The sequence below is a fragment of the Chenopodium quinoa genome, unplaced genomic scaffold, assembly GCF_001683475.1.
Source record: "Chenopodium quinoa cultivar QQ74 unplaced genomic scaffold, ASM168347v1, whole genome shotgun sequence".
Taxonomy (NCBI): domain Eukaryota; kingdom Viridiplantae; phylum Streptophyta; class Magnoliopsida; order Caryophyllales; family Amaranthaceae; genus Chenopodium; species Chenopodium quinoa.
Genome location: NW_018744304.1, coordinates 5,162,743 through 5,175,772, shown reverse-complemented (window position 1 = coordinate 5,175,772; position 13,030 = coordinate 5,162,743). Strand labels below are relative to the sequence as shown.

The following is a 13,030-nucleotide window of genomic DNA, read 5'->3' as shown; positions in this document are numbered from 1 at the left end:
CTTAAATATGACTCAAATGTAAAAAAATAGATAGGGTTTGATTAAAAGAACTTACATATGACAAATTTAGTGGCCTAATCCGCATATAATTACAATGTCATATACTGATATTAAGTTCACATGGAACCTACATATAGAAACATATACAGAATATCATCACATTTATTACTACCTACCATTTGGATTATGAATGTAATGAATTCTCTACAATTTTGCTTATTTTGCATGGATATTGTGGAATAATGAAATTGTCCCTTTATCTTAATTTAGCTCATTTTTTGGTAGGAAATTTCTATTAGGGAAAACTAACCTGAAATATCACAAGAATAATCAAATAATGTTGAGCAAACAAAATGCAATTATTTTTGTCATGTGTGAATTCTCCTTCACCTTAATTATTACATGCAACATGAGTTATATACTTATATTTTCCAAAAAAGGCTATTAGCATTAAAAAAAGTCTTAAAAATTGTATAAAATTAGAAATTCATGACAAAACACGCATAGATCAGTGTAATTAGTGTGTTTTTGTAATGATTTTCTAAATTTTAACAATTTTCAAGAGTCTTTTTAATGTTTATATGTAGGCCTAAAATTATGTATAACATTTTCCTTAAAAAAATAAATAAATGAAAAGAAAAAAAAACTTTTAGGATTTAATAATAGGTTTATCTAACTACATGGAAATATCAAACGGTTGGATGACGTCAAGTTAAAATATTAATTAATGTAACAATGCGAAACGAATGGACAAGATACATTGATATACCAATCACATAAATAAATAATGATCTTAAAAATAATGACCTTAGCTTAGCTTAAGAAGGTGAGGATCTTTTTGAAGTAACATGGGTTGCTTCCTAGATAGGATAAAGCAAATTTAATTTTATGAACAATCTTTTTAATTTCTTTTAATATGATATATACTAGAGGAGCATACATGTTTAGCCGTTTATAGCAACCATTTAATTGCTTTGATGTGCATTTAGTATCGTTTTAAATCAACCTAACTAGTTGATATTCATGTTATTATGGGGAATGTGCACTTGATCTTGAAAAATCCATTTTATAAGTTGTTTAAGATAATGCAATGCCATTCTCACTTTTTTTGATTATATGATTAAATTTTGTGGCTATTATGTTCAAAAGATAACGTAGCATAAACGAGAGAAGAGAAAACATGGAAATAACATGAGCATGAGTCTCACCATGAGTCCATGATAATTTAGGGTCTGTTCTCTTACGTTGAAATTCAGTTTAATTTAGTTCAGTTCAACTCCTAATTTTCTTCTCTTATAAAATATTCAGTTCAGTTCAGCTCAGCTCAATTCAGTTCAGTCAATGAGAACAGGCCCTTAGTTGTAGCTAGAGCTGTCAATTCGGGTAAATGGGTCGGGTTTGAGTCGGGTTAGTGCGGGTCGGGTCAGTATGGGTTAATGTCGGGACCTATGCGGGTCGGGTTCGGGTTGGGTCATGCTTGAGTCAGGTCACGTCGGGTCATACATCTTATCGGGTTTGGGTCGGATTTAGGTCGGGTCAAAAAAAGGTCGGGTTACATTCGGGTCGGGTGAAAAACAGGTCGGGTTACATTCGGGTTTTTACGGGTTTAAACGAGTTAGGGTCCTGTTCGGGTTCGAGTCGGGTTCGGTTCAAGTCAATTATTTGCGGGTTATAATCAGGTCGGGTCATTATCGGGTTCGTGTCGGGTTTGGTTCAAGTCAATTGTTTGCGGGTTATAATCAGGTCGGATCATTATCGGGTTCGAGTCGGGTTTGGTTCAAGTCAATAATTTGCGGGTTATAATCACGTCGGGTCATTTTCTAGATCGGGTCATTCTCGGGTTCGAGTTGGGTTCGGTTTAAGTCAATAAATTTTTTAAATTTTTTTTTAAAGCTCCAAATCAAATTGCATAATTTAATTAAAGGGAAATTCTCAATGGTAGTCTCCTACTATTGCTTATTCTCTATGGTAGCCAATTTTTTTTTGGATTCTCAATGATAGCACTCTACTTTTTAAAAGTTGCAACTGTAACCTTATTACCTCTAAACCGTTAAAGATCCGTTAACTTTAACTATTATCAAACATTTTATCTCTCTTTACCCTTAACTATTTTCTCTCTCCTCCCCTTCATTCCATGGAAGCCATCTCCAACCCCAAACCCTCCACCACAACACCCTCCACAGTCCACATACACCCACCCCTTCTATGTCCTACTTCCACCGCAATGCCACCCCTTCAAGTCAACTAAACCAGCCCAAAACAACAACATCAATACTTACACATAAACAACCACCAAACAACCACCATGTACAACTACAACAGCCTACAATAACCACCATTTGCCACCTCTCTTGACTCCAATCCACAATAACGGCCACACAAATTGCGGCTTTCACACCAACACCACTATCATAGCCCCAACGCCGCACCTCAACTGCTTAAAATTCAACAAAAATGGAGGTCGATAAATCCTCAATTTCTTTCAATCACAATCATAAAAGTTAACCCCAATTAAAACCCTAGAATTTGATGAAAATCATCTTCATTTTTTCTCGCACAGATTCAACGTTGGATTCAAATCAAGTTCCTGTGTAATTCTCTCTCCAATCCCCTATTTCGGCCACATTGACGCATATAATTCAAATTTAACGGCGACAACAATTGAGATGAAGAAGAAGATGAAATTCAAGCATGCAAAGAGGGGATAGGGGAAAGAGGATGGCCTGGTGGGGTGTCGAACAACAGGGAGAAACACCGGTGGATTATTGGTGGAACCGTGGAGGGGGAATGAGAAAGTGGTTGGGAGGGAGGGAGGGGGAGGGTGGCTGGGCAATGAAGGGGAAGGGGTGGGTATTATTATTTATTTACTTTTTATAAAAAAAAATTAACTTTAGTTTAAATTAAGTTAGATTCTTAAAATAAAAAATAAAAAAATAGATTTAACAGAAATTTAACGGAAAAATATCATTAAGGTTACGGTTGCAACTTTTAAAAAATAGAGTGCTACCATTGAGAATAAGCAATAGTAAGAAGTTACCATTGAGAATTTCCCTTAATTAAAACATTTAAAAAAATATTAAAATAAACAAGTGAATACTAAAATTTGAAAAAAAGGGTCAATAAAAGGATTATAAGTAGTTATATGGAAGTTTATTTTGAAGATAATTTTAGAAAAAAAAAAATCATATGGCTGATTTAATTAGACAAAATCACTATCATCGATTCACCTCACTCACCTCATATAGCCTCAAATACGTTTAAATTCGGGTTAGTAATAGGTCGAGTTTAAATTCGGATTAGTAATAGGTCGAGTTTAAATTCGGGTTAGTAATAGGTCGAGTTTAAATTCGGGTCGGGGCAATAACAAGTCAGGTTGAATTTGGGTCGGATCAATAACAAGTCGGGTTTGTAACAGGTCGGGTTTAAATTCGAGTCGGGTTTGGAACGGGTCGGGTTAGTAACAGGTCGGGTTGAATTCGGGTTTTGACGGGTTAAATCGGGTTTGGGTCATTCTCGGGTTCGAGTCGGGTTCGGTTCAGGTCAATAATTTACGGGTCACATTCGGGTCGGGTCTCAAATACTCGGGTCAACTCAGGTCTAGGGTTGGTTTCAGATCGGGTTCGGGTCACCATTTTTTTCGGGTTCAAACGGGTTAGGGTTAGGGTCGGGTTAGGGTCGGTATTTCGGGTCGGGTCAGCTTTTGACAGCTCTAGTTGTAGCTTGATCAAAATTTAAGATTTGAAGCTCTAAAACTGAGAAAGTAATATCAAAGGTTACTCACATAGTATATATGATGAATAAGCCTCGATAGAAAACCAATCAAACACTCGCTACTGGTGATTTGATTAGGGTTTTAACTCCTTAGATAACTACTTTCTCCGTCCATCTTGTAGATGGTGAAAAGTCAAATATTCAAATGGGGCATAAAATTAAGGACAGAGGGTGTAGCTCCTAATCTAAGTAATCAATCAATAATCATGATAACCTCTTAAATTTAAATCAAGATTTAAATGTTTACTCCTAACACATGAATAAAATTCAAAATGAATCATTCCTCCGTTTTTTTTAGTTGACACCATTTGACTTTTACACCATTCACAAACTATACTTTGACTAGCTTTTGTGATTTATAGCTACAACGAAACATAGTCAATTGAGATCGTGTTTGAATTGTCTAAATGTATATTTTATTAATACCCACTTTTTATAATTTTACAATGTCAAAAAGAGATATTATCGTTAAAATTGTGCGTTGACAAGCATGATAAAAAAAACTAAAAAAAAACAGAGGTAGTATACTGTTAATTATATCGACTCTCGAACTTCTTACTTAGGGCATATATGTTTACTTCATCTTATAATCTAAACATCTTAAAACTTTTACTTCAGATAATATCAGAAAAAAAAAATCATATTATTCTTTATTATATATGTGCAATTTTTTTTTATCATTTAATATCTTTAATTTCGTAATGAAAAAATGATATAATTGAAAATACACATTCATATAAATCTAATAAGACTCTGTGTGGTATATGTTTTAATTTTGTTATGGATTAGCGTGGATATAAGATTAAAGTTTAGTCAAATCCATCAGATTAGATCCAAAAAATTTTAGATCAAATCAAATTTTTTTTAAAAAATAAAGTCTTGGGTTAGAAAAATAAAAGGAAAAATAAGGTGAACTAAATACAGACTAAGGCTGAACCATTTTTCATTAATACTTCCCCACTCGATCCTATTTGTTCTTCCAATTTTGGCTGTGCAAGTTTGTCAAAAATGCATAATTTTGACCATAACTATCTTTAGCTCTATATTAATTTAAAAAATAATATAACATCTTATTATTAATAAAAATAATTATTGAGACAAATAATACTCAACATGACTATGTGTAATACATATCTCTATTATATAAGTAAAGGGCAGAGATTGTAATGTCCACTATAAAAGATTACAACACCCCTCTTCACTTGAAATTGAAATAAAGATAATTTTTGTAAAAAAAAAAAAAAAAAAAAAAAAAAAAAAAAATGAACTAAGAAAAAAAAAAAAATCAATCACCAAAGAATTACATAAATTAAATATCAATTAATTGAATTAGGTCCGAAATAAATAAGTAGTACATTATTTATTTTGTCTATGAAATCGATCAATTAAAACATAATTATGTAATTTTCATCGAATTTATACAGTTAAAATTATTATCTTTCATAAATTATTAATTTAAATTATGATTGTATATTAGTAAATTTGATATTGATCCGAATTAGTAATGATGTTCATATGTCGACACGAACTACTGTCAATCAAACTCATACAATCTACATTGTTAGTTAGGGTACCAAGCTCAACTGTCTAACTTTATCATTACATATTTACATAAGTTATCCACACAATCATAATTAAAGATAAATAAATAAAGAAAAGGAAGATTTGAGATGATTATTCAAAAACCTCAAATCTCCTATTTATTTATAATATATAATCTGATCTAAAATGATACATTTAAAATTATGTAACATATCAGAGTAATATTTTGTATCACCGAGGATTCTCCACAAATCGCAAATCATCTCATCCGATTGCATGTTTATATAACAAATTAATCATATCTTATGTTATAACTCTTATCTGTACAGATCTGACTCTAACCAACTTCTTCATTTTAGATCACTCCAACCTTCTTCGCAACCCTACTAAAGATCCTATAACATCACCAATTTTTATTTATTTATTTATTTATTTTATTTATTTATTTATTTTTTTAAAAAAAACACTAATACTAGTGTGTAAATAAAAATTAGTCAGATCTGGTCAATTCTTCTTAATAAAAAAATTACCCCCTCCGCTTTTTTTAAGTGTTTTTATTAGAGTTTAGACACGCACAGATGCAAAACATTGGCCAATAATATCTTTAATTACTAAAAATAATATAGAATACGGAGTATACCAATTGAATATTGATAATCTATTCATTGAAATAATTTCTACATTTACTGATAAGAGTATAATTTACAAGCGTTGATTAGATAAATAGCGTAAAAAGTCTCAATAAAACACTTTATAAAAAAAAGAAAGGGAGGATACTTATACTTGAGATGATTACACCAAAACCTTAAATTGTTTCTCTTTCTTACTCATTCTCTCTCTCTCTCTTGAATTAACATTTATTTTCACCCATTTCCTTTCAAAATCAAAATCAAACACAAAATCACCCTTTGATCTCTCTCACTTTCTCTCTCCTCACCCCTTGATATATTCTCCCCTTCTCATCCCACAAAAAAACACACATTCATTTTCAACTCCTAAACACATTCATTTTCACTCTCTCTCTCTCTCTCAAATCCCAAATCCCAAATGAGCCATTTCTCCTTAAACCTCCCTTCATCCGATACACTCTGGTACACCCCAACTACAATGGACCACCACCACCACCAAAAACCCCTCCCCTTCTTCTACCACTCCTCCCTTTCACTCTCATCAAAACTCGACGATGTCGATTCCGATAACAACAGCACCTCCACCGCCACCGCCGCCATTGACCGATCCGAAACAACCTCCTCCTCCCCTTCCTCCGCCGACCAAGAATACATGTTCGAAAAACCCTTAACCCCTTCCGACGTCGGTAAATTAAACCGTCTCGTCATCCCGAAACAGCACGCTGAAAAATACTTCCCCCTCGCCAACGCCACCGCCGTCGCAGATTCTTCCGGAGATAAAACCACCGGCGCCGTCGCAGGCGGCGGCGGTGTCCTACTAGGGTTCGAAGATGAGTCTGGAAAGTGCTGGAAGTTTCGGTACTCTTACTGGAATAGTAGTCAAAGCTATGTGTTGACTAAAGGTTGGAGTCGTTACGTTAAAGAGAAGAAACTTGACGCCGGTGACGTCGTTTTGTTTCAGCGTCATCGCTTTGAATCCGACCGCTTTTTTATCGGTTGGCGACGGCGCGGTTCCGCCCCGTCGCCTCATCACCATCATCCGGCACAAACTAATAATCCAATTCGTTACAACAACCATCAGAGTAACTATAGCGTTGCGCCGTCGCACGGTTATAATAATGGTGCGACTCATCAACACCAAATTGCCTCATTTCCGTCTTACCGTCCTGACTCTCTTCATGCAGGTAAACAAACTATTCCTCTACTTTTTTCGTTATTAACAAAATAAACACCCCAAATATTTAAAAATAAAAAAAAAAAAAAACTCAATTTTTAATGAAAATAAAATTGAAAAAGAAAAATATCGTCTCGTAATCGTAAACTCATCATCAAGTTGGATGTTTCGACTTCTTTTGTTTCTTTGTTCCCTTATTTTTGTTTCATGTGTTTCTTTTTATTTTTATTTAAAAATAAAATAAAATCATGATTTCTTCCCTTTTATGTTTATTTCCCGAAAAATCCGTTTATATCCAAATATTTTCTGAATTAAATAAAATAATACTATGAAGTAAATGAGAAGAAGATGTACGGTTACGTTCATTGGAGTGCGTGACTGACACCATCCAATTACTTAGGAGGAATGTGGTTCATTCCACGATTTTTAAACGATTTATTCCTGAGTTTTGTTTAAACTATTTGTTCATTTGGGATCATATCAAAAACTTGGTAGGGAGTAAATGAGGAAGAGTAAACCACTTTGCTGTTGTTGTACTGTCAAAGAGTACAAATTCTTGACATTTTTCTGACTTGTTATGTTGAAAGTCAGGCAAATATAATCTGATCTGATAAATTAGTCATATGTATTTTTATTTGTTAAAAATATCTGAAAAAGTTGTTTTTGACTAAACTCAATCACTGAAATCAGCCTAACTAATTCGTTTGACAAGTATAATAATCTAGATAATAATCACTCTAATAATACTCTTAATCTTAATCATAATTATATGATACTATGAGACTTGTATAGTTAGATGGTGACGTATAATTATTAAAGTACTACGCACCTACATAATTATATCAGGGAAAAAAAGGACTAATTAATCAGGCACGTGGGATAACATTAATTAATGAAATAAATTCAGTTACACGATTTTAATAACAATTATAATAATATGATTTTGTTTAAGTTTCAAAAAGTTAGTTAAAGCCATTAATTAAATATAATTATAGTATAAATAATGATGATGATTTTGTAGGGACAGAAGTTAGGCAAAAGGGAAGAAAATCAGGCGGTGGTAATTCAAAAAGGGTGAGATTATTTGGGGTTAATTTAGAATGCCAAATTGATGATGATTTAGAAGAAGATGAAGAGCCTCAAACTTCTGATGGCTCATCTTTATCTAGCCAAGGTCAAGCTCAACTTCATCCAGGTTCCGGTTTCGGTTCAGGTTATGGCGCGACGGGCCCTACCACCTACAATTACTTTGACTACATGGGTTATCAACCTAATCAACATTACCCTTCTCACATGGTACGTTGCTTTCTAATTTAATTAATTAATCTGTTATTTTAAATAATGTTGATTAACCTGGAATCTTCCCACCCAAATCCCTATTTATATGCTTCCACTAATGAGACAAAATCCAGATGGTATTACTATAATGTAGAATCTAATACTGCTAATACTAATACTGTGCATTAGGGGATGTATTTATTGACTTTATTCGTAGACTAATGTTGTATTGCTGTCTTCATTATCTCTGCAACTGTCTGCGTAATCTCTTGAATATCGCGAAATCATTAAATATTATACAATCACTTTTCAGACTCTAGTCAAGTATAGTTTTAATAATATATCCTTTCCGGACTCAGAAATAAATATTCCGTGTCAATACAATATTCTCATAATTCAAGTCGACAGATAATAAGAATAAGAAAATTGCTACTCTTACTAGTTATTTAATCATGAGCTGTTAGGTGTACGTACGTAGCCAAATCTAATCCCACATGCTGGGCGGGCAAGGGTGTTTGTGCGTATCCTCTTACGATATATACGTGTATGTACCTCGTGTTAACGGAAGATTAAGGAGATTTAATTAATAAGTATTCGAGGTGGTTATGATTTGATTAAACAAATGGTTAAGATACTATTTGATTAGAGTAGAAGAATAGTATAGTAGTGTGAGTTTAAGGGGTCCCAAATTGAAAAGGATGGACTTACATGCAAAGATTTTTGCAAATAACAAAGGTAGAACGTGAATACGTGATTGAAGATTAGGACTAGTATGATTAGCACGAGGATTTGTCATTGTCTTGCTTTGCGGACCAAATAGATGTATTTTCTAGAAAATAAATATAAATAGAATAATATTAGAGGTAGGAAAAGAAAAAGGGAAAGGAAGGAGGGGTCAAGGACGGTGAGCTATCACATTGAACGAGGAGAATTTTGCCACAAATGTTTTCAAGGGTTTTCAACTTTGAATACAACTACTAGTACTAATCTTACTATTACTATACAAGCTCAAAATTAAGTACTCCTTCTATTCCTTAAAAAAAATTTCTTATTATTAAATTTTCGTATAATCTGTGTGTTTATTTTGACCGTATTACTTCTATTGACACAAATAGTATTGAGTATTAAATATAAGTTTTTAAAATATCAACTTTTTATATATTTTTTTGCCGGAATAAGGAGATTTGTATGGGATGGACCAAAGGAGTAAATGGAATTTAATTTTACAATTTGTTTTTTGTATGAAAGGGGGTATATAATGAGTCATTGGTTGGACTTGAAAGTGTCAATTATATCTGCCGTGTATGAGTTTCCTACATTAAGGAAGAATCGAGGGGTGTCATTTTCAAAGGGTGAGATGGGGGAATGGTCAGGGTTGTGGGGCTTTGCCTCTCATTTTACAGGGTCCATCCTCAGATTACAGGATTAAGATTGGATGGGAGTGAGTGTAGTGTGTTTTTGGGATAGGAAATTAATGTTTTCCATTTCTTGGCTTTTTTTTTTTTGCATTTTCCTACCCTCTTTTATTTTTTTGTTGGGTATCTAATAGTGTACTATTATTCCGTTAAGAGGTGGGTTGGATCTTTCGGGATACTTTTAAGATTTTTAGGACAATTAGTGTAAATTGAACGCTTAATCTTTATCCTTAAAAACATAAGAGTTGTATTTAAAGAGGGATCTAATAATAAACTTCTCATCTTTATCTGACCTTGACCCTCGCCAAGTACTCATACTTCATGGTATTAGAACACGATTAGAATTTTGACAGATTAACGAGGCATAGTAAAAAGACATGTAACCATGAATTATATAGGATTCTTGTAGGGTTGCATTCGCATGACATCTCAGGTGATATTTTATTTTCTTGCATCCAAGTTGTTAGTAGTTATAGATGATGGGCCAAATTTCCCTTGATAGAGGGAAAACAAAACAAATTAAAAACATTTGTTTTGTTGTAAGGGAGGTGAGGGGGATTAGTTTTGTAAGCATGTGAAATTCCAAGTAAAATGGGAGGTACGATAGTGTTGACATTATAAATTCACGCGTACCAATGGCGGGGTTACATAATCATGTGCCTCTTTTGTACAGCTTAGCCATGGACCACAAACCATATACATAGATGGCCCCTAGTTTATGTAGTGGGGTTGGTTTATTAAACAATTAATGGTAATATTATTTCATTTAATACGACGTCCTAATACTGCCTCCGTTTCTTAATACACATTATATGCAACAAGTTGACTTTATATGCAGCAAGTTGACTTTATTAATACGCTCATTAAAAGTCAACTTGTTGCGTGTATTAAGAAACGGAGGAAGTATTTGAAATTATTATCATTATTATTGTTTTCAACTTTTGTGTGTATAGCATCTTGGTCCCAGGTGGTCCACTAACTACATTTGTGTAGGTTATACATGTTCCATACCTCATCTGTAATTATCTATGGGTTTGTTTTCGTTGATACGTCACTTTAACACCTTAATATAACACCAAATTGCCCCAACATCTTTCTCTCTAGCTTATTATTTGAATTTTCCACTCCTTTGCCAAATAAATTTCTTACTTTAACTTCGAAACTTTGATAACCTTTGTGAAAACCATGTTGTTTGTCATGATAAAACCTAGTCCTTTTCTGACTATAGTTCTCCATGGATATTAGGTTTGAAGGTTTAACTTCATCGTACCCCGGTGTACCAGTCTTGTCTAACGAAATGATATGATCATAATATCGATTCAGACCCTTCGGCTTATTAATAGAAAGTGGCCTAATATTTTGAAATGGACAACCTAAATGATAGTTGAAATTTCGAATTGCACCAAGATGAGATACCTATAATTTCTTTGTGGACCTATGAGAATTGTTTGGCACATGCGTGACTTGTTTAAATATATATAGAGTTGAAAATTAGGAGTGGTGAATATTCATACATGCATACAAGTGGGGGTATATATTTTATTTAACACTTTGAAATGATATTTGATTGGATTTGCCATAACTTTTGGAATGGACAAAATGTTATGCTTCACTCTGTTTTTCCCTGTTTATGCTTTATTAAAATTTCTACAAATATACTATATGATGTGAAATTTTTTAATTGCTATATGTATTTATTTTTTACTATTTTTTGGCACTAATAATAATAATTGCACCATGTGGGCTGTAACAGGACATGAATTTCCCTCAAGATGTCAACCAAATGAGTAATAATCGGCTAAGATAAGATCACAAGATGTGACGTGCCCTCTATCCAACCCCCCAACTTGCTAGAGGTCAAACTTACTACACCAACATTACATTAAACCCAAAAAGATTGGGGGGATAATTTATTTTTTGGTGTAAAGAGAGCCGTAGAGTCTTACAAGGCACTGATGTAAACAAAATTTAATCCCGGGATTTTGAAAAGCACCCCAAAACCGAGGAAGGGTGATGACATGTTTAATTACTGTATGATGAAACTAAATGAGGGGGTAGAAAATCCCATAATTTCAGGCATTATTCTCTCATACAGTATTATATTTATATTCTACCAAAAATCAATTAAAAATGATGTACAACTGGTAGTAGTGCTCATGATTTAAGTCTGAAAAAGAGAGTCCCAAAGGCAAAGGAATGGAGGAGAAATAGACAGCACAGGTGAGGTGAAGAGGTATGGCAACCCAAATGTGGGCCCTACATTTGTGTTTTTTGGGTATTTGGGCTGTTATAAGTACAATTTGCCCATTTCCCACACGTGGCATTTTGGGTCAATACCTTCCAAAGAATCTATTTGGCTGATGACAGAAAAGTCAGATATTTACATATTCTATGCTCTCCAAATTATTATTATTATTATTATTATTATTATTATTATTATTATTAAGGAGATGAAAAAAAAAATGGAGAGAATATTTCAGGCCCAAAAAAAATTGTTACAAGGCCCTTTATTTAGTTTCTAACCTGATCTAGTTAGTGAGAAGTCTTGAGAACTGAGAAGAGATGTAATCTTGTAGATTCACTTTGTTCTTGTTTTTATAATAACATTGTTTTTATTAATTTTTGTTGATTTAATTCAATTTTTTAAAGTTATTTATAAGATTTAAGAATCCTAAACCAATGGTTTTTGCAGGAGAAGTAACTTATGTATTTATGTTGATGATTGTCTAATGTTTGATTAGATCGGGATTATTTACGTTATTTAAATTGTTACTATCTTTAATGAATCGGATTTTAATGGGATATGTATTGAGGTATATCTAAACTTGAAATAACATGATTAGACCTTTTAATAAAAGTTTGGTTGTCTGATCCTATTTGATGATCATATTATTATGTTTTACATAATTTTTAATATGGTTTGAATTATCAAAGTTAAAACTAAAACGTGATTAATGGTATTATAAACTTCAATTTCTTAACACAAATTTTTGTATGTGGCTGGCCACACGGTGTGGCCAGCCACAATTTTTATTATTATTATTTTTTTAAATATCACAACTCTTCTCTCTCCTCTTTTCTTATCTTCTTCTCCAAGCTAAACTACACATCACTAACAACCATATTTCTACTCCACCCATTTTCTCTCCTCTTTTCTTAGCTTCATCTACAAACCAAACCACACATTTCCAACAACCATATCTCTATTCCACCCATTTTCT

At 33.1% G+C, this 13,030-nt stretch overlaps 1 protein-coding gene across 2 annotated transcripts; it reads left to right on the top strand.

Annotated features, from left to right (window-relative positions):
* The first annotated feature begins 5,975 nt into the window (after positions 1-5,975).
* Positions 5,976-12,439, top strand: LOC110695684 (B3 domain-containing protein At2g36080-like). Of its 2 annotated transcripts, none has more exons than XM_021872915.1 (3): positions 5,976-7,126; positions 8,144-8,412; positions 11,563-12,439. In XM_021872915.1, exons 1-3 carry the CDS (start codon positions 6,361-6,363, stop codon positions 11,614-11,616), a joined length of 1,089 nt encoding a protein of 362 aa, XP_021728607.1. In that variant the 5' UTR covers positions 5,976-6,360; the 3' UTR covers positions 11,617-12,439. The 2 variants fall into 2 exon arrangements, with proteins under 2 accessions (XP_021728607.1, XP_021728606.1); XM_021872914.1 differs by having other exon boundaries at positions 5,980-7,126; positions 8,138-8,412.
* Positions 12,440-13,030: the final 591 nt, after the last annotated feature.